The sequence below is a fragment of the Ahaetulla prasina genome, chromosome 10 (genome assembly GCF_028640845.1).
Source record: "Ahaetulla prasina isolate Xishuangbanna chromosome 10, ASM2864084v1, whole genome shotgun sequence".
NCBI classification, from domain to species: domain Eukaryota; kingdom Metazoa; phylum Chordata; class Lepidosauria; order Squamata; family Colubridae; genus Ahaetulla; species Ahaetulla prasina.
The window spans coordinates 58,293-79,924 of NC_080548.1; the positions used below are offsets into that span (position 1 = coordinate 58,293).

Below are 21,632 nucleotides of genomic sequence, written 5' to 3' on the forward strand. Positions count from 1 at the left end.
AGGAGGAAAGGGCAGGCGTCTCAGAAGGGCATCTGGCTGATAAAAAGAGAGTTCTGAAGAAACTTCCTGGATAAGAAGAGAAACGTCTTCAAGCAAAAAAAAAAAAAAAGGAAGTCCAGTTGCTTTTTGAAAAAGCACCTTTGGGACAACCATGACCTGGATGATTGAGAATCTCCACAGGCAGAAGGTAGAGACGTAGCTGCAACCAGAGACTCAGAAGACCAGCCAGAAGCAGTGGGTGGAGAAGGGGTGCAGCTGCAGCTGACCAGTGGCTATGAGGAGGAACTACCTTCTTACCAGATCCCAAGGAGTACAGCTTACAACTGAAGGATCTAGGTCTGGCTAGTCTAAAGAAAAGAAGAAGGGTTGACATGATGCCAGTCTTCCAGTATTTGAGGGGCTGCCACAAAGAAGAGGGGGTCCAATTATTCTCCGAAGCACCAGAAGGCAGGACAAGAAACAATGGTTGGAAACTAATCAAAGAGAGAAGCAACCTGGAATTAAGGAGAAACTTCTTAACAGGGAGGACAATTAACCGGTGGAACAGCTTGCCACCAGAAGATGTGGGCGCGCCATCACTGGAGAAGAGACTGGACAGTCACTTGTCTGAGACTGTATAGGTTCTCTTGCTTGAGCAGGGGGCTGGACTAGAAGCTCTCCAAGGTCTCTTCCATTTCATTCCATTCTAATCTGCTGGGAGAATTTTTTCAACTTTTCTGATCTGCAGCTTCCCAACCGCCTCACGTCCTCCGTGACTTGCGTGACGTCATGCGGGGGGGGCGTGGCTCGCGGCAGCCGGAAGGGCGCCTCGGCTCTTCCGGAAGTCGTTGCCGGCCGTCCTCGCGCTCCTCAGCCGCCGCCGCCGCCGCCGCCATGGGGAAGCCGCGCTTCCAGGGCCGCCGCGCCAGCCTCAACCCATCGCGCGCCAGCACCAACCCGGGTAAGTGAAGTCGCGGGCGGGCAGGGGGTTTGCCGGGCGGCGGCCGCTGAATCTCCGCTTTGTCCACGCAGATCGCCCAGCCGGCGCCGGAGGCCACAACATGCGGGACCGCGCCACCGTCCGGCGCCTCAATATGTATCGACAGCGGGAGCGCCGGTGAGTGGAAGGGCCGGACCGCCTGGGCGCCGCTGCGAGCCCTCTGCCCGCTTCCTTCTCTGTTCATCCGAGAAGCCGGCCTGGAGGGCCCGTGACGACCCTCCCAGCTCCAGCCCCGACTTCGTTCTTCTCTGGTGAAACAGATTCAGTACGATCGAGCGTGGTTGTGCCTGGCCCTCGGGTCCTCAATTTACGGCCACAATTAAGCCCAAAATTTCTGTTGCTAAGTAAAACATTTAAGTGAATTTTGCCCCATTTTGTGACCTTTCTTACCACAGTCGTTAAGTGAATCACTGCAGTTGTTAAATTGGTGTCCTGGTTGTTAAATGAACCTGGCTTCCCACATTGACTGCTTGTAGGAAAGTCACAAAAGGCAATCACATCACCCTGGGACACTGCAACCCTGATAAATCAGCCAGTTGCCAAGAATCTGATTTTTGATCATGTGACCAGGGGGATGCTGCAATGGTTGTAAATGAAAAATGATCATAAGTAACCTTTTTTAGTGCTGTTGTAACTTTGAGCGGTCACTAAATGAACTGTTGTAGGTCAAGGACCACCTGTATACAGTGATGCATGTAAAACATGCCTGATTGAAAGTCCCAAAGGCTTCAGGCAGTTACAAAGGCCTGGCTTAAGAGTAGTTGGGCCCTTCTACCGTGGGGACAGTTTGTGACCATCCTGGGCTCATTTTTCCTCAGCCTTGGTAGCATAAAATTTCTACACTGGAACTTTGCTAGGAAAGTTTTTGGCCTCCAAAAATATACTTGGCAGGAGTGATACACTTGTGCTAAATTGCAAAATAATTTTCTTTAATTCTTTCGGGTGTGAAATGAACACATGGAAATTAATGAGAATCAGGAAATTCTCATCATTAGTAGGTGTCACTGAATAAATAATGTAGCATTAATATTTCTGCCAAGATTTCATGGCATGTGCTGAAAATGAGCACCAGTGTATTTTGGAGCAAAGTACTTGATGTTTTAAATGATACAGTAAAAGGTTTGAAAGTTTTCTTCAAATTACTGGTACAATTATTCAGATTTCAGAAATCTGTGAATCCTACCACTGGAGCTGTAGAGGGGGAGTGAAGGCTGGCAGACAAAGCCAAGCATTAGAGATTCACGCAAAATAAGGCAATTCCAATCTGGATCCTGTCTGGGAGATACCCCCCCACCTTTCCTTCTCTCTCTCCCCTCCCCACAGCAGGGACCCGGGCAGCTTAAGCACAGCTCCCTCAGAGGCAAGCAAACAAATGTGGCGCTCCAGCTGGGAGGCGGCACCGTGGAGCCCCATCTCTGGCCGGCGAGAGCGGAGCATGCAGGGCACACACCTTCCCACTGTGGCGCTGGTGCTGGCCGGGAGCTGCGCTCAGCAGGGCCGCTTAACGGGGAGGGAGACCCTGGCCGGTTTGATTTGCTTCAGCACAGGGTGGGAACACAGAAGGCAGAGGAAATCTGTGCCTCTCGGGCGTTCAGCCCTCAAAGACTCCTTTGTGGGAACTAGGAGGGGAGGGTGAGGAGCTGGACCAGCCAGTGGTGGGATCACCTGACAGGGAGCCACAGAAGAGGGACAAAGGAGCCCGCAGCTTGCCAACACCTGCCCCATGGCATACTGTGCTGGGATGATGGCGTGCGTGCTCACAGAGAGGTTCACCACCAGGGGTATAAGGCTTGAGGTGGCATTTCTCAGTAGTAGCTGCAGTACTGTAGAGACTGAGAGGTTAGTGGCAGTGTGCTAAGGCTGAAGGTCCCAGGCCTCTACTTCAGCCCTGGTACTGCCCCTGATGGGTTCTGTTGGCCAAAAGAACGTAAATTGGGTGAGGTGGGGAAGATAGGTGGGTGGAGGGAATTGCAGTGTCCTTGCAGTCATAAGTGCTGCTGGGCTGGGTGTGCAGATGGAACTTCCCAGGGTGTGGCAGCCTGGCATTCTGCTGCTGGGCCAGGCTGGGACACGAGTCTTTCAGGGGCAGCTTGTGTGTACTGCAGCGGCACCCCACAACTTGTGCATGGTTTGTGCTGGGCCTCCCTCAAGCCCCTGAAGCACCCCGTGCTCCATACCCTGGACTCTTTCCCTTTAACAACCCTGACAGCTAGGAGTGCCAGGATTGCAGTCACTAAATGATACCTTGCTTTATGACTGATCTGCTTAGTGATCAAACTTCCAGATCCTATTGCTGCCGTGAGTTGAGGACTACCTGTACTGATGAATATTTACTAAATTTATATGCTACCCATTTCACTGTTAGGTGACTCTGGGTGGCTTGCAACATAAAAGCAAAGATAGAAACATTAACACATTAAATATTAAAATTGGCAGAAATGAAATAAGTTACAATACCACCAGAATACAATGGCGTGTGGGTGGGATCTCCATCAAGTCCATTAACTACTTTCAGCATGGGATGCCCCCTGAGGGCTCTAGAAGAACCAGCAGAGCCAAGTCTTCAAGCCCTTTTGGAAGGCCAAAAGAGTGGGTGCAGATCTCACATTGAGGGACATGTTTCCAAAGGGCAGGAGCCATGGCAGAAAGAGCTCTCCTGGACCCCGACCACTGGAATGTCTTGGCTGATAGGATCTGCAGCATTCTCCTTCTGCGGAGTGAGTGGGGGAAACCAATCCCATTGGGATGAGGCAGTTCTTGAGTGAGGAAAACCAATCCCATTGGGATGAGGCAGTACCTTCAGAATTCCATCCAGATTGTTCCAATGGCTCTGGTAAACTTTTCTGCATTGTTTTGATTGTATTGTTTTTATTCTGTTTCTTTGCTGAGAAATATTCTCTTGTAGCTTTATCTAGTTCACCAACCTGAACTAGATAAATCAAGAACTGGCTCTGGACATGGTCATATCATTTTCTGGGAAGATCTTGAAAGGAACTAGTCTTCTACCCATTCTCCCTGAAAACTTGAAAAGCAGTTTCAGAAGCCAGTTCCATACAGCCTTTTTTTCTTCACAGTTGCTGAAGACTTCTTTGCTCAGGATTCCAACTCACCTCAAAAGCGCTCATTTTCCAACTTTCTGGCCATGTCAGGTCCAGCCTAAGAACAATAATCCAGCCAAAGTCTAGTGTTTTATTTGCTCACACCATTTGACAGAATTTGTCAGACTGAATCTTTATGACCACCACCCTAACAGATATACCCTGGTTGATTCTAGGGAGTGACAATGTCTCTTCCTCTGTCTCCTATCCAATTCTGGGCTGTGTTGCTTCTTGTCTCTCCCCCCCATCCACCCAATGTGCTCCCTCCTTCCTGAGAAACTACAGAGAAACCCATCTGCTCCCCCTTTGTAGGCACCATTCATCACATATCAAAAATCTTTAATGGGGGGGAGCTTCCACAATCACCCTCTTTGGCTTCCTGGACATGGGGTTAATCAGTAAATGTTTACATTGATGTTATCATGTGGCAGAGTGATCATTTTCCAGAAAGGTATGAGTTTGAGGTATAGTCAGCCTCTGATTTTCCTCATCTATATGAATATTTTTACCAATATTGGAGCTTCTTTCTTCCATATGGAAACCAGTCAATTTTGTGCTCAGTTGTGTACCCACATGTGTTCAGCATCCACAAGCAGGTGCTAAATGGAATCACCCTTGCATGTTTTCCCAAGCATTGCCTGTGGAAGGGGCCAACTGCAACTATGAAATGTCTTAGCAGAGTGTTTCTCAGAGTCTATGCTCCATCACTTGGCTCAGTCTGTGGAAAAGTGTCAGCCTTGCACAGGGAGGCCTCCATCTCTGCAACCTGTTGCCCTTCCACCTGACTGCTGACCAAGGAGCCCTTACTACTTCCAGTTGTTCACTTGGCAGCCTACTCTGTTATGCCAAGCTATTGAATTTTGTTTGAGCATTTATTTGCCCTTTCCTGTAAACAAGAAGAGTGGTGGGAGATGGCCCAAGTTGTCTTCTTAAGGGATAGGAGTTAATTTAATCTTTTTGTAATCCACCCATTCTGAAAATGCATACAGTTTTAAAGGCGTTCATCATCTTAGCACACGGAGAATACAAGTTAGGGCTGGGCCATTTAGTTCCGTAATGTTTTTGCTGTTGCATCATTGAGTTCAGCTTTACCCAGCGGGGGCCAAGACCTTTTTCATGTGAAGGGGGCTCTCTTACAGAGCTGCAGCTTTAAGCAAGCCAATTACTATAAGGGCTCCCATGTTACTCTTCTTTATACAGGAACAATCGTGGGAAACTGGTCCGACCGCTCGAGTTCCAGTCCACAGTGGCACCAGGCACCATAGCCCGTGTGGAGCCCAACATTAAATGGTTTGGTAAGCTTGCTTCGATTGGGACAGTTGCAGGGGTGGGGGTTTCCTGTGCTTGGGTTTGATTAACCCCAAAGCTGTGTTAGAGAGACTGAGAGGGCTGCTGATACAAGTGCTGTGTTGCTCCCTGTATCTTGTCAATCCAAGCTATATCAGGCACCAACAACTGGAACATCCCGTTTATGTAGGAAACACACGTGTGATCAAACAGTCCTTTCTCCAGAGATTCCAGGAGGAGATGAAGATGGTGATGAAGGATCCTTATCGAGTGGTCATGAAACAAAGCAAGTTGCCCCTCTCTCTGCTCCATGACCGGATTAAACCTCATGTGAGTGGTATGCTTGTCCTGTTGACCCAGGTATCACCACTGTGTGTGGATGGAGGTTCAGTGGGTTGGACTCTGGGGGAGACTGTAGCTGCATTCTCTATCTCCCTTCCCTTGTTCCCACCTCACAGAATGAGACACCCTCTGTATATAAGACTGGAATAGGAAAGCCTAGTGGAGATGCATCATTTACCCTGTTTCCCCCAAAACAAGACATCCCCTGATAATAAGCCCAATCGGGCTTTTGAGCGCATGGCAATAAGGCCAAGTGCTTATTTCAGGGTTCAAAAACAATATAAGACAGGGTCTTATTTTTGGGGAAACATTTATATACCATTTATAGTTGTGTTCATCTTTGTTTACATTTGCTCATAGTTATCTAAGAACCTAAGAGAGAGAAAGAACAAATTTATTTATTTATTTAGCATATGGCATACAATGTCAGGGAAATCTACAAATGTTAGACACAGCTGCTTTCAAGCTTGCATGTCAGTTTGCCAGATCCCAATGCCTTGATCTCAAGTCCAAAAATGTTTAAGAGCCATGTTTCTTATTTTCCTGTGTAGCTTGATTTTCCTCTGAACAGCTCTTTTTTTCAGCAGTTCCCATATGTCTCTAATAAAATGAAAACTATAAATTCTGACTAGGGTCCTCTAAAGTTCAAGCACATATCACTCACTTAGCAGTTCTTATTAGCTAGAGAAGAGTTGGTTATTAGTTATTAGTTGGTTATTAGGTAGAGAAGAGTTGGTTCCAAAGAAGGAGCTGGCTGTCCAAAACAAATCAAGCTCTGAGGAAGATTATCCTGGACAGTTCTGAATTTTGGCAGAATGAAAGCTCTATGTCTGAAACAAAGCATTTGGCAAAGAACAGCAATATCTTCATCCTTGTAACTTCAATCACAGAGGAAGGAAGGGTTACCAACCCACAAAGTTTACACTCTGGCTAGCATAGCCTGCTTTGGGCCAGGAGTGGTGTTGCTGTACCCCTGTAGCTGTTCTCTGGGGAAAGCTCAGATGGGGGAAATTCTTTGTGGGGCGAGCTCCAGGTGAGCTTGAGCAGCCTGTTCTGAGCCAGGATGATGTAGACATAGTCTTTTTCTTCTTTTAGAATTCCAAAGTCCACATTCTTGATACAGAAACCTTTGGAACAACCTTTGGTCCAAAATCACAGCGGAAACGACCAAATCTCCTGGCAAGTGATATGCAGTCTCTGGTGGAAAATGCCATAGCTGAGGCCAGCAACTACAGCCAAGACAAAGACCGGGATCTGGTGACAGAGGAAACTGGAGTCAGGTATACTATTAGAACTGGCCCTAGAAATATGGTTTGGTGTAGAGGTATGTGGATGGTGATGCGTTAGATACCCTTATGGCAGGCCTGTCAAACTGGTGGCCCACAGACTGGCTGTATCATGTGAAGGCCACACCCACCCCAGCTTTGCAAAGGCAAAGAAGTCACAGTACATCATGATCCAGCCCGTGACACAATTGAGTTTGACACCTGTGCCTAATGGGGTCTCAGTTGAATCCACCTGTATCCCTAATCACTAATTGCTCCAGCTACATTATGAGAGCACCTAGATGATTTTTTGGTCCTGCATTAAAGGCATCTCATTGACAACTGTGACTTCTTTGGCTGCAGTTTCCGGCATTTCTGTTCTGGGTGGATACTACTACTACTGGGTGGTAATTCTACTTCCACTCAACTTGAATTCTTCCCATTCTGACCATGGGAATTGCCATATTCTCTTGCCTTTCAGGTGCAGTGATATTTCATGTGCCAGAGAGCTTTGCTATAGTCTGCAAATGCTTGTTTTACTTGATTACAACTAAATGGTTTTAACAAAGAACCAACAGAAGGGACACCTGCAATGTCTCCTTTGAGACCTAGCACTTAAAATTAATAAAACTTTCAAATAAATGAATGCCCTTTTATTCATGAAAAAGATAAATAGGGCACAGAGAGGAGCCACCACAGCAGCACCTGCGTGGATGGTTCAGCTGATGTAAGAGTATTCTGTGAGAAGAGACAATATGTTGGGTACCCAAATCTATTATAAGGAAAGGCAATTCCTTCTCCCAGGAGAAAAGGAATCTACTGACTTATAGCAAGGTTGTGCTTTTGTGCTGCTGAGTCTTCTGGTTCCCTTTTTCAGGGTGGAGGTGCAAGAAGAAATCTACAAAAAAGGACAGTCTAAGCGGATCTGGGGAGAACTTTACAAGGTAGATAAAAGGATGATGAATGTGGCTGTGTAATTGTGTTCTCACAAACATTTCTGACTAAGGCATGGAAAAGCTGTACCTGCCAAGGTATCCTGAGCTAGCTTGCTTGTCTTATTTATTGTTTTTATCACTCCTTTATTATTTGTATAAATAACTCAAGATGGCAAGCATACCTAATACATGTTCTTTCTCCTATCTTTCCCTGTGAGGTAGGATTGGGCTGACAGAGGGTGACTGGCTCAAAATCACCCAGCTGGCTTTCATGCCTAAGGCGGAACTGGGACTCACCATCTCCTGGTTTCTAGCTTGATTCCCTAACTTAACCAAAAGCGCTGAGTTTCTTCCAAGTTAAAGTAGGCCTGGAGTTTGATGTATTCAATTCTAGATTTCTCAACTCAGTCTCTACAGAACTGCTTATCTGCATAACTTGAAATGCTTGAACTTGATTGTTATGAAGAGTTAAAACATGGAAATCCTCCTGGATGCTTCCCCAGTCCACTAAATCTCTTGCCCTGTCTTTGGACTGCCAGGTGATAGATTCATCAGATGTCATTGTGCAAGTGTTGGATGCCAGAGATCCCATGGGGACCCGTTCCCCTCACGTGGAGGCCTACCTAAAGAAGGAGAAGCCTTGGAAGCATCTCATTTTTGTCTTGAACAAATGTGATCTTGTGCCCACATGGGTGACGGTAGGTCCCTTGGGAAATGAGGTGGGCCACAAGAAGAAGCTGCTGATTGCTTGCCTCCAGGGCAGAGAGCATTTTGCACATGCGCTTGGGAAATGTCAGGAATGGAGCTTGCAGAGGTTTAAATTGGAAATGACTTTTTGCAACTGCTTGGATGTGTGCTTTACCTGCTGCACCTTGGAATGCAGGGGTGGGGGGGGCAGAACCTGTCAGCTGGCAACTTCCTCCTTAAGCTGTTGGCTTGCATTGGATGGAGGGGCTGCTGAGCATGGAGATTTGGCTTGTTTCTTCCAGAGGCGCTGGGTGGCAGTGCTGTCTCAGGAGTATCCGACCTTGGCTTTTCATGCCAGCCTCACAAACCCTTTTGGAAAAGGCGCCTTCATTCAGCTCTTGCGGCAGTTTGGAAAGGTATAGTATATCTTTTTGCTTGCCTTGAGTGTATTGAAGAATGCTGTGTTAAGTGGCCCACCACTTCAGTATGAGCCAGCAGTGTGCTGTAGCTGCAAAAAAAGCATACACTAGTAAGAGCACACTTGGAATACTGCGTTTAGTTCTGATCATCACGTAAAAAGTTGCTGCAGCTCTAGAAATTATACAGAGAAGACCAACAAAGATCATTAGGGGACTGGAAGTTAAATCGTACAATGAACACTTGTAGGAACTGAGTATGTTGAGTCTAGCAAAGATATGGGGTGACATGATAGCTGTCTTCCAATGCTTGAGGGGCTGTCATAGAGAAGTCAACCTATTCTCTAATTAATCCCTGCATCTCAGTATGGAGAATAGGTTGACCCCTTCTTTCCCAAAGCACCTTTCTGAGATGCAGGGACTAATTTGGAACATTGGGGGTGGGATGGGGAGCGAAAGATGGGTAAATTATAAAATTCCAAGAGAATTAATTAGTCCAGAGGTGCCTTGAAGCTTCAACTAAAAAAAAAGCAGCTACTCTTGGAGTTTCTGCTGCTTGGTTGATGGCACACAGATAGGAGTGGTGATTTGTCATAATTAGCAAGAAGGATCAGTCCTGAGACAGAGTCAGCTGCTGGATATCTGAAAGATTTATTCTCCCAGAGATCATGCTATTCCGTAGACCAAGGTTGTCAAACTTGTGGCATCATGCTGTCACGTGATGTTTCATGACATTTTCCCTTCGTGGAGCTGGGGTGGGCGTGGCCTGCACATGACGCATCTGGCCCGCGAGCCGCCAGTTTGACATCCCTGCTGTAGGCAATCTAATGGTTACTTGAGGGAGGGTTCAGAATGTCATGATGATATCAGGTCACCTGAACCGCTTTCATTTTCAAGGATTTGTCTTCCAAAAGAGTTCTGACTGGCCAAAAAGTGGCATAGTCTGGAGGGGGATCAGCATCACCCAGATGGGGAAAGAAAGAGCAAAACTGGATGCTTGCTTCCTAATGAGCTGTTCATGCCCTCCATGGGCATGGACTTGTAGAGGAGATCGCTTGAATGGCCAGGGGATTGCGAGGTTATATTTTGAATGCCCTCTTGCAGTCTCCAGCACTTTTCAGGGAAAAGCAGAAATGGTTAGCCCTTCACTTTCCAAACAAAGAAGTAAGTTCCCAGTCTGACTGAGTTGTCCCCTCAGCTTGACAGAAGCCTTTACCAGTCCTCCATAGAACCTAGTTACTTAAAGTGTCTATTGATGAATGCCCATTTTATAAGCTATGTTTAAAAGCTTAAACCAATAAGCTGTAGATGGAAAAGAGACTGCCAGTTTGGGTGACTTTTAGTCAACTGACTACCTTACACTTGGCTCTCCAAAAGGCCAATTGCTGGTTCAAAGCTTCTTTCTCTAATTCTTGGGATGTTTGTTTGTTATTCTGTGTGTTGTCCTAACAGCTGCATGTAGATAAGAAGCAGATCAGCGTGGGCTTCATTGGATACCCTAATGTGGGGAAGAGCTCTGTAATCAACACACTCCGCTCCAAGAAAGTCTGCAGCGTGGCTCCCATTGCTGGTGAAACCAAGGCAAGCTTCCCCACAGATTCAGGATTAAAATGTAGCCTTTGTGACTGACAGGACTTCTTCTGCCTGAAGACAAGGTCTTCTATACCAGCGTGAAGCATGTTCTCATTTCTAGGATTGCAGAATTGCAGGGCTGGAGTGAAAGTGCCTGATGTGTAATTCATAGTCCTCTGTACTTAAGGTTTTATATTTGCAGATATGACAAATACTTGATAACTTGTCACCATCCCTTGGAGGGAGATGCTGAACAAAACTTTTATCAGATGGCCAAAGGATCTCAAAATGGCTGTGCTGGAAGTAGCATGTAAAGTGAGAAACTTTGTGTCAATAAGCCCTGATGATTAGCCAGGTACAGAATGTCACTTAAATGCCATTACCCCACCCCCCCCACAAAAAAAACCCCAACCCCTTGCCATGTGGTTTTGAGTTTGCTGACGTGTGAACACTAGAAAAGCTATCCTTAGAGACAAAAAAACAGGTTGGATTTATTGTATGCCCTGCACTCTAGCTAAATAGCCTTTCCAAAGTAATAGCAGTTGAGATAATGGCATTAAAGGGCTACTCACATGTTTCCTGTCCATGAAATTCTTGATGTTTATATTCTTGAATAGTATCAAGAGCTGCTGCCATGTGTTTTGTTCCTTCTGAAATAAAAGACAGTCTGGCCTTTTTCCCCTGCAGGTATGGCAGTACATCACTTTAATGCGCCGTATCTTCCTTATTGACTGCCCAGGTGTGGTGTACCCCTCAGGAGACTCGGAAACAGATATTGTACTGAAAGGAGTTGTAAGTGTCAAGGGAGACAAAAGTTTTTTCTGCCTTAGTCTGACTTGCCAGTCTTATTTATTAAAATGTTGCCAAGATGCAGGCACTTAAATAATTACAATAGATTGGTTTACTTAAAATTTCAGTAAGGTATTTGACAAAGTAGACCACAGCTATTTCTTAGTAAGATAGAAAAATGTGGAATAGACAGTACATGTATTCATAGCTGGCTGACAAACAGCAACCAATATCTAGTCCTCAATGGAACCACATCTACATGAAGGGAAGCATGCAGTGGGGTGCCCCAGGGTTCTGTCTTGGGCCCAGTGCTCTTCAACATCTTCATGGATGAGTTAGATGAGGGGATAAAAGGGGAACTCATAAAAGTTTCAAATAACAAAGCTGGAAAGAATAGCAAACACTTTAGAATACGGATGTCAAACTCAATTGTGTCACGTGATGTATTGTGCAGATTTTTGCCTTTCAGAGCCAGGGTGGGTGTGATGCACGTAATGCATCCGGCCTGTGGGCTGCCAGTTTGACACCCCTGGTTTAGAAGATCGAGAAGGACCTTAACAGATTTGAACACTGGGTCCTATCCAACAGAATGCAATTCAGTGGTGACAAAATTAATGCCTTACACTTGGACAAGAAAAAAAATGCATAGAGACAGAATAGTGGCATTTGGCTCAATAGTAGTAACTGAGAGGAATTTTGGTGACCTATTAGACCACCATTTCACAATAAGTAGCATTGTGCTGTAACTGTCAAAAAGGCCAATGCAGTCCTAGGCTGCATCAACAGAGGGATAGTATCTAGATCACATGAAGGGCTAATAGAGCTTTATATTGCACAACACCCAGTTTCAGTCACCATTATACAAAAAGATGTTGAGACTAGAAAAAGGGCAGAGAAGAGCAACAAAGATGATTAGGGGACTGGAGACTAAAGCGTATGAACTGTTCCAGGTACTGGATATGTCTAGCTTAACAAAGAGAAGGGCTAGGGTTGACATGTTAGCAGTCTTCCAGTACACAAGGGGCTGTTACAGATGAGGGGATTGACTTATTCTCCAAAGCACCTGAGGCTAGAAAAGAACTAATGGATGGAAGCTCATTAAAGAGATCCAACCTAGAACTATGGAGAAATTTCCTCACAGTGAGAAGAATTAATCAACGGAATGGGCTACTTCTGTGGATGCTCCATTGCTGGAAGTTTTCAAGAAGAGATTGGACAACGATTTCTCCAGAACGGTATAGGGATTGGGCTAGAAGACCTCTAAAGTCCCTTCCAACTGTATTTTATTAGTCATTGGAGATGTATGTGTGGGAATTTGTGTCTTTGGTAAAAGCTTGAGGTTTGACTTTTCTGTAATTTCCAGGTTCAGGTAGAAAAAATCAAGAGTCCGGAAGACCACATTGCTACAGTGCTGGATAGAGCCAAGCCGGAATACATCAGGAAGACATATAAAATAGAGTCCTGGGGAAATGCAGAGGATTTTCTGAAGAAGTTAGCATTCCAGACTGGGAAGTTACTAAAGGTGAATCTGGTCTTATGGGCGCTGAATAGAGAAAGGAATTTGGAGCTCTTAGTGTGGACGTTTGGTCAGCAGGTGAGATGTTTTCTGAAGGAGAACTTGCCTCCTGAGGATCCTGCGGGGAGCAGCCAGAAGGGATAAGAGAGAAAAGATGATTATGGAACAAGAAGCTGATGACTCTGTATGGTTGCTCATGGCATGCTCTAGGAGGCTGAAATGGGGTTCATGGTAATTTGGGGAGTGTCTTTTGTCTTTGCATATTGGATGAATCAGGCCATCGGAGTACACAGTGAAACATTTTGAGGAGGTATGGTATGAGTTCAGCCCATAAGTGCCTCCTCTCTCTCCCTCTCCCTCCCTCCCTCCCTCCCTCCATCTCTCTCTCTCTCTCTCTCTCTCTCTCTCTCTCTCTCTCTCTCTTCCCCCCCCCCCCCCATATCCTGCCTGAAGTCATGGTCCCAGGCCCCTTCATCATCAGGCTTTGCTCTCCTCTCTTCCCTTCTTCAATTGTGACTGCTGGCCCTTGTGCCTTTTCAGGGAGGAGAGCCTGATCTACATACGGTCAGTCGGATGGTGCTGAATGACTGGCAGAGAGGCCGCATCCCGTTCTTTGTGAAGCCTCCAAATGTTGAACAAGATTCTCAGGTAAGGGCTGCCAGAATAGCTTGAATGTTTCTTTTCAAAAACAAAAAAGGGGAATGACTCCTGAAAGCAAATAAAAGGGCAGTAGTTAACAATCAAGCAATATTTAAGCAGAACTGATAAATGTGCTGGCTTTCAAGCAAGAACTTGAAATAATAAAAATGTTCCTTCCCTTATATCGGTTCATCTTCTTGGGTCTCTATGAATATTCATAATGTCTGTCTGGGCACAATAGGCAGACAACTAGATGAGCCTTTTCTGTGTCTTTAGGTGTCCATCTGCATGCAAGGTGAGGAGGGCCCCACCTTACTTGAATAAAAATCACACTTAAAATATTTTTGCATCCTTGTCATGGCTGTAAACTGCTCATGGGAGTAGTTCAGAACAACTAACTTTAGTGTACAGGTCGTCCTCAATTTTCAACCATTCATTAGTGACCATTTGAAGTTACAATGGCACTGAAAAAAGTGGCTTATGACAATTTGTCACAAGGTCATTGCAGGATTCGCATAGCCACATGATCAAAATTCGGATGCCTGGCAACTCTAATGACAATTACAGTATCCCTGCTTGTGACTTAAGAAGCAAAATCAGTGGGGAAGCCAGATTTATTTATTTATTTGTATTTATTCATATTTTTATACCGCCCTTCTCCGAAGACTCAGGGCGGTGTACAGCCAATAAAACAACAAGAATCCCCAAAAATTTAAAATACACTATCAAATTTAAAAAACTGATTCAATCGCTGTAACATTAAAATATTAGCTAAAATTTGTCAAAACTAAAACCTAGGTAAAACCCTATAAAAAACCCACTATAATCCCCATACTAAAATCAATCAGGCCAGCCCCACTTGGTGAAAAAAGAAAGTCTTGAGCTCACGCTTAAAGGTCCGGAGATCAGGGAGGAGACGGAGTCCCACCGGCAGCTCATTCCATAAAGCCGGGGCCCCCACAGAGAACGCCCTTCCCCTGGGGGCCGCCAGCCGACATTGACTAGCCGATGGCACCCTAAGAAGACCCTCCCTGTGGGCACGCACTGGACGTATCGGACAATGGGAGGTAACTGTCGGCAGCAGGCGGTCCCGTAAATTCACTTAACAATTGGTGTGACTAACTTAACAACTGCAGTGATTCACTTAACAATATTGGCAAGAACGGTCATAAAATGGGTCAAATCTCACTTAACTGTCTTGTTTAGCAATGGAAATGTTCAGCTCAGTTGTGGTCATAAGTAGAGGACTACCTGTAATTATCTTCCTTCTCCTCATGTTCTGTTGTCAGAAGAAAAAAGGAAACTAAGCCATTGTTTATGTCTGGAATCCCTATCTTCTTTTCATGGAGATAGGAGGATTGGATGGTTAGTCAGTAGTGATGGTTCATATGCATAAAGGGAGTGGTGTACTTGAGTATCCTTTCTCATGAATCTGGATTCTGACAGGCATAGATCAGGTTGGGATCCTGGCCAGTCTTACTGAAGGCCTTCACAAGTAGAAAATTGTACAAGATTGCTTGAAGTTGAGCAATCCAATGGCAAAATGAAAGATGGGGATGGACAAGTAACCTGGCTTGCGGACAAACCTCCATTGCTTAATCTCTCAGCCCACAGAAGCTGCCTCAGATGTGACTATAGGCTTGAGTCACAGTGAGAACCCAGGGATGAAAGAACAATGTGAAGGACAAGCTGGGAGTAATGAGTGCTCCAATGTGACACCAAAATGGCCTTTGCCTCAAGTACCACAGAACTATGAGAAGATCACGGTGACCTCTCAATTCTTGGAAGAGGATCTGGCTCCTGTGAATATACTGGCTGTCAGTGAAACAGACAGTGGTACAGAGGAGGAAGAGGAGGAGGAGAGTTCCCCACATGGGAGGCCAACTTGTGAGGCTAACACCAGAGAAGTTCCAAAGGTAGTACTTAGGTGCCTGGATGAGAAGATTGCCAAGTACAAGAGATTCTTGGAGAAGGCAAAGGCCAGGAGATTCTCAGCAATAAGGTAGGGCATCCGACCTTCCTTGGTTCATTTGATTGGTCAGAAAGAAGGGCCTAAAAACACCCACTCACCACTGTAACTCAAGACTGACCTATCCCCAACCCCTTTCTTTTCAGCATCAGTTGCAGCACCCAATTCATACTGAAACAAAAATTCCACGCACTATATGTTTTATGCACAGATGAGTGGTCTTCAAGTGGCTTGAAATATGCACATTTGGGGTTCTCTGGCCCCCTGAATGAAACAAAAGGAGCTGTTTTAATCTGTGCAGGGACTGAAATGTAACAGTGCTGGCAGAAATAGTCTGGGGCAAGTGGAAGAATAGGGCACAAAACTGGAGGAAAAGAATAACCTGGGCATTGCTCTCTCATAGTTGTTCCTGTACAGCCAGTCAGTTTGCATAACCCATATTTTCCCTATCCACCCATCTCCAAAAAATCAGGCTTGCCCACTTAAGCTGTAAGCTTACTTTTTGGCAGCCATTTTCTACTTGGAATTTCTTAAGATGTGTGGAGCATGCATTAGGACTTATACTTAAGACACATGGAGGGTTGCAGCTGTGGGAATATGCCATAAAATAAATTTCTCAGTTTCTTCTGCCACATGCAGGAATTCCCTATCAGCAATAATAGTAGGGCCTGCCCACAGTTATCACAGTCAGTAAATTTCTTTGTGGTCACCAAAGAGATTAAGCAACCCATATGATTGGGATGGAATGAGCAAATAGGTTTTTCTTTCCTTGATTTGTGTCAGTGAAGATCCCATCTCATCCCCTCCCAATGCTAAACAGTTCAACATCTAATGATGCACTATTGGGATAAAGAACTCACCTACTACCAATGGCTGTTACTCAGCTGTAGATGATGGTTTGAATAAAGACTCTGAAATGCACCCATATTTTGCCTGCTTCTGCAGAATGGAGACCCCTGAAAACGTAGAGGTGATTGGGTTGGTGGGAGACTGCTGCTTGGGAAGTGGGAGCTTTTGAGAAGATGTGACATCGCCATCCTTGCCTTGTATATATTCTTTTCTTCCCAAAGCCAGGCTAGGACATTGAGCTTGTCGATCGAAAGGTTGGCAGCTCAGCGGTTCGAATCCCTAGTGCTGCCGTGTAACAGGGTGAGCTCCCGTTACTTGTCCCAGCTTCTGCCAACCTAGCAGTTTCAAAAGCACGTAAACATGCAAGTGGAAAAAATAGGGATGACCTTTGGTGGGAAGGTAACAGCGTTCCATGCGCCTTTGGCCTTGAGTCATGCCGGCCACATGACCACGGAGATGTCTGCGGACAGCGCTGGCTCTTCGGCTTTGAAACAGAGATGAGCACCGCCCCCTAGAGTCGGCAACGACTAGCACATATGTGCAAGGGGAACCTTTACCTTTATCTTTATGAAACTTTACAACTATACAATTAGAATGAGGAGTCAGATTTAGGTAGAGTAACTGTTTGTTCTCCTTCCTAGAATCCCTAAGGGGCTGAATGAAAAAATATTTGCAAAATCAGAGTTGGATTCAGTGGCTGTTGAAACTCAGAAGACTAGAGGTATGGTGGCTCCTTCATTAGTGTCTGCATCATATGCACATTTCATAGCTTTATTCTTACAAAGAGCCAGTGCTGGCTTGATTCCACAGAATTCTTTGTTGCAGTGCAGATAGTCCAGTACAAATGTTCTTTTCAAAACTATCAACTGTTACTAATCTGCATGGATTTTGACTAACATCTGAATCACTTGACAGTGTGTACTGCGTAGTGGTTATTAACGAGTGACTGTAAAAGTGTAGTTGCCTTCGTTCACTTTGGAGTTCCCAGATGCATCTGTATAGCCTAGAAAGCTGCAGTACAAGGGCCCACACCTATTCTGGAGAGCAGTTTTCCTCATGTTGTGATCTACTTTGCTACTTGTGTTCATTGAACCTATTTAAGGTATGCATCAGAGAAAAGGGGAGCCAGGAAGCTGTCATTTTATGTGGAAGGGGAGCAGAGCCATCCCATTCCAAAACAGTTTTGTCCTTTACTGGAAAACTCTTTGTTGCTCACAACGTTTGGCTCTTCAGAAAGAGCTTTGTCTCTTACTACTTTTAGGAAAACTGGGAGAAAGAAAGAAAAGGAAGATTTCAGAGGGAGAGGAACAGCAGAGTTCCAGCGTCTTCAAGAAACTGAATTCAAAGGAGGTAGGTGTCAGCAGTGAAGTTTGGCCAAGTGGCTTTTCTGTAGCCCAAACTATCTCATGGAATTGTTCTGAGGAAAACAGGAGGTGGGAGCATTAGGTAGGTCACCTTGGGTTATATAGAAACTCAAGGCAGGATGTCAATCAGTTGTCTTCTGTGGTTTTCATAAGGTGCAGCCCAAGGGAAAACTTGTTCATTTTACTCGGCATAGTTGTCATGTAGTGTGGATTTTAAAAATAGAGTTGCAGTAGCACTTACATATGGGATTTTCCCCCCCCCCCTTTTGGGATAGTAAATTATAGCTATTACATTGTCCATTGTTTTGGATTTTTCCAAAACCATTGTTTTGCTTTTGCAGAAGAGAAGAGCCGAGCGGAAGCAGCACTCAAAGAAAGTTGGTGTTCGATATTATGATACTCATAATGTCAAAAATAGAAACAGGAACAAGAGGAAAATCGACACTGAAGCCCAGAGGTTTATAACCCAAGATAAATATACATCTTGAAATTGTTATCTTTATAAATCCACATAGTAAACATTTACAACATGAAAACTATTGGCTACCATTTGGGATCCTTACAAAAGACACAATCGATGTGAAAACAGTCAAAAATAGCAGAAAGAGTAAGGTTTCTTACTATTTTTGGCTTATATGGATGGTAAAAGAGAAGTTGATCTCGATGTGTGATCACCAGTTAAACCACATCAAATTTCAGGAGTCAGGATTAATTTTAACGCATTTTGTACAACCCTTTGTTTTGCAGTTGGGCAGACTCCCGCATAGAACTAAAATACTTGGTTTTTTAAAAAAGCACCTCTATTATTTACCTCCAGTAAATATTAATTGAAAAGACAAATCCCAAGCCAGTTGAGATTCTTTTTAAATGTTCAAGAGACATTTGAACAGTATTTGGATTTATGTTGATTCAGATGAGGTGGAACAGTTTAGATATACTCTTTCAGGAAAAATTCTTTATAGCTGTTGCATTCTCCTTTTCCCCTCAAGGCACTTTTTGCATTGGGCTGACAAAGCTTATTTCTTCGGTGCAATGATCCCTTCGAGCTGTGCCTAAAATGCAGACAAAGCAGTTGATCAGTGAGGAATACTGCCTGTGCCAAAAGATACATATAACAGATTAACAGAATTGGAAAGGATCTAATAGGTCATCTAGTCCAACCGTCCCCCTCAAGCAGGAGACCCTATACCATTTCTGACAAATGGCAGTCCAATCTTTTCTTGAAAGTCTCAAGTGATGAAGCTCCCACAACTTCCGAAGGCAAGCTGTTCCATCCGTTGATGGTTCTCACTGTCGGAAAGTTCCTCCTCATTTCTAGGTTGAATCTCTCCTTGGTCAGTTTCCATCCATTATTCCTTGTCTGGCCTTCAGGTGCTTTGGAAAACAGCTTGACCCCCTCCTTTCTGTGGCAGCCCCTCAAGTATTGGAAGACAGCTATCATGTCTCCCCTGGTCCTTCACTAGACTAGCCATGCCCAGTTCCTACAATCGTTCATTGTATATTTTAGTCTCGTCCCCTAATCATCCTGATTGTTCTCCTCTGCACTTTTTCTAGTCTCAAACATCTTTTTTATAGTGTGACGACCAAAACTGGATGCAGTATTCTAGGTGTGGTCTTACTAAGGCTTTATAGAGTGGTATTAGTACCTCACTTGATCTTGATTGCATCCCTCTGTTAATGCAATTTAGGAATGCACTGGCTTTTTTTAGCTACCGCTGCACACTGCTGGCTCATATTTAGATGATTGTCCACTAAGACTCCAAGATCCGTCTCACAGTCACTGCTATTAAGCCTGGTTTCCCTCGCTTTATATGTGCAGAATGTGCAGATTTTTCGTACCCAAGTGTAAGACTTAGAAAAGTGTAAGACTTTTCTCTACATTGAATTTCATTTTGTTAGATAGGGCCCAATGTTCAAGTCTGTCAAGATCTATCTGGACCTTGAACCTATCCTCTAGGGTATTAGCTATTCCTGCCAGCTTAGTATCATCTGTAAATTTGGTGAGTTCCCCTTCTATTCCCTCATCTAAGTCATTTATGAAGCTATTGAAGAGACAAAACTGCTACCTGAGAGATGCTGCTGGGCACAAAGAAGACACACTGCATCAAATATTTTAGCAGTGGACCATTCTGCAACACCATATCATTGGCTTAGAAATTAAAGCGTAATTGTTAAGTTTAAAAAACAGAATCCTGAGAGAGATTTGTTTGAGACTTCAACACTGCCAGCAGTGTAGGTCCAACTCGGGCTAAGACACAAAACAAGTCCAGGTAGTTCTCGACTTACAGCCAGCTACTTAGTGACTGTTTTAAGTTACAATGGACTTGTCAAAAGCAAATTATGACTTGATTTGAAAGTTGTGACAGCAATAGTACCTTGTCACATGATCAATATTTTGGCTACTTGGCAACTGGCTCACCTTTGCAGCATCTTACAATGATATGAACACATGACAGAAAACCTGGATAAAACGGATTCACTTAATTACAATGCAAAAAAAAATACACATCAAAATCACATCCGCTCAGGCAGTAATCTGCTTAACCACCATAATTCTGGGTTCAATTATGGTTAGTCAAAGACTAGTGTTGTGCAGGGAAAGCAAGAGTAATGTGACTATAGTTTCAGCCAATTAAAACTAGAATGCTCAGTTTGTGTCTTCCCTAACCTTGAGCTGCTGATTCGTCCGTTTCAGGAACTGGACCTCCTCGGTGTGCTTCTTCTCTTCCACCTGTCTCCTTTCCAATTCCCGCTTTTCAATGGCTTCACACTTGGCCTTCTGCTCATTCACCTGTCTCTCCAAATCCCGTTTCTCATCCTCTAATTCTGCAATCTTGAGACAGAGAAGAAACCAGCTGGGGAACCTTTAAGAAGGGCCAGCTGCCACCAGGGCAGCCTAGGAGGAAAGTCTCCTTCGTGCCTGGGCCAGGGAGCTCTGGCTGACCTTACCTTTCTTTCCATGTCGGATTTGCCCTGCTCTGCCTGCAAGGCCTTCCTCATGCCGAAGGCCACACTGCTCTCGTAGAGCGTCTGGTACGCCGCGATGGTCATCCGGATCTCGTCCCGCACGCGCAGCAGGAGCAGCCCGCGCTCGGCGCAGTTGATGGTCACCTGCCGGATTAGCTCGTCTGCGAAGGGAGGGACAACTCAGGCTTTGCCGGCAGCCGCTCGTCCCCCGGTCTTTCCCCTCCACCTCCCCCCGGGCGCTCACCGAAGCACTGAGAGTAGAGCTCGCGCCGCACGGGGCAGATGCCGGTCTCGCGCGCCTGGCGCTGCTGCAGCTTAAGGTCCAGCTGCTCCTGCAGGTGGACCACGTCCATGCGCGTGCTGGGCGTGCTGGAGACCTGCTGCACCCACAGCTGGTTCTCCTCCGTCCATTCTCTATATTGGGGGGGTGGGTGAGAAACGCAGGTGAGCAACCCGCCCACCTCAGTCCCCTCCCCCACGAGCCCCCCCTCCCCCCGCGTGCCTCACCGCGGCGGCAGGATGGCGTTGAGGATCTCCTCGGCCTGCTTGCTGGGGTCCACCGAGGGCGACGGCGCCTTGCCCTTAGGCGGCGAGACGGGCCCCGCAGGCACCGACAACTGCGGGGTCCCCTTCAGCGGCCGAGCCTGCGGAGCGGCGGAGCAGTCAATAACGGAGGGTGGCCGCGCTGTCCTCCGGTCCCTTCCCTCCGGCCCCCGCCTACCTTGGGTGAGCGCTTCTCGGTGTTACGGCTGACCAGCACCGGCGTCTCGTAGCGCAAGAGGGAGTCTGCGGGGGGGATCATGGCGGCGCCTCCAGGCCCGACCGGCGCTGAGCCAGTTGCGCCGCCGTTGCCACGGCCACGGGGACGCCGGGGGCGGAACCGCGCGCAGGCGCACAAAGCCCCCCCGGCTCTCCATGACGCAAGAAACCCGCTCTCCAGCCTCGGCCAATAACGGGC

At 45.8% G+C, this 21,632-nt stretch overlaps 2 protein-coding genes across 4 annotated transcripts; one reads left to right on the forward strand and one right to left on the reverse strand.

Annotated features, from left to right (window-relative positions):
- Positions 1 to 794: 794 nt before the first annotated feature.
- GNL2 (G protein nucleolar 2) lies at positions 795 to 18,246 on the forward strand. Of its 3 annotated transcripts, none has more exons than XM_058195244.1 (16): positions 795 to 940; positions 1,012 to 1,096; positions 5,278 to 5,372; positions 5,555 to 5,694; positions 6,802 to 6,986; positions 7,849 to 7,915; positions 8,446 to 8,604; positions 8,896 to 9,009; positions 10,462 to 10,590; positions 11,269 to 11,373; positions 12,734 to 12,892; positions 13,427 to 13,534; positions 15,133 to 15,527; positions 16,985 to 17,064; positions 17,577 to 17,693; positions 18,049 to 18,246. In XM_058195244.1, the coding sequence occupies exons 1-16, from the start codon at positions 874 to 876 to the stop codon at positions 18,102 to 18,104; spliced, it is 2,061 nt and encodes a 686-aa protein (XP_058051227.1). In that variant the 5' UTR covers positions 795 to 873; the 3' UTR covers positions 18,105 to 18,246. The 3 variants fall into 3 exon arrangements, with proteins under 3 accessions (XP_058051227.1, XP_058051226.1, XP_058051228.1); XM_058195243.1 differs by having other exon boundaries at positions 17,605 to 17,693; XM_058195245.1 differs by having other exon boundaries at positions 844 to 944; positions 17,605 to 17,693.
- Positions 18,148 to 21,617, reverse strand: DNALI1 (dynein axonemal light intermediate chain 1). The gene is made up of 6 exons (XM_058195249.1): positions 21,396 to 21,617; positions 21,182 to 21,318; positions 20,919 to 21,088; positions 20,657 to 20,835; positions 20,376 to 20,540; positions 18,148 to 18,759 (listed from the first exon to the last, which is right to left on the reverse strand). The coding sequence occupies exons 1-6, from the start codon at positions 21,474 to 21,476 to the stop codon at positions 18,724 to 18,726; spliced, it is 768 nt and encodes a 255-aa protein (XP_058051232.1). The 5' UTR covers positions 21,477 to 21,617; the 3' UTR covers positions 18,148 to 18,723.
- Positions 21,618 to 21,632: the final 15 nt, after the last annotated feature.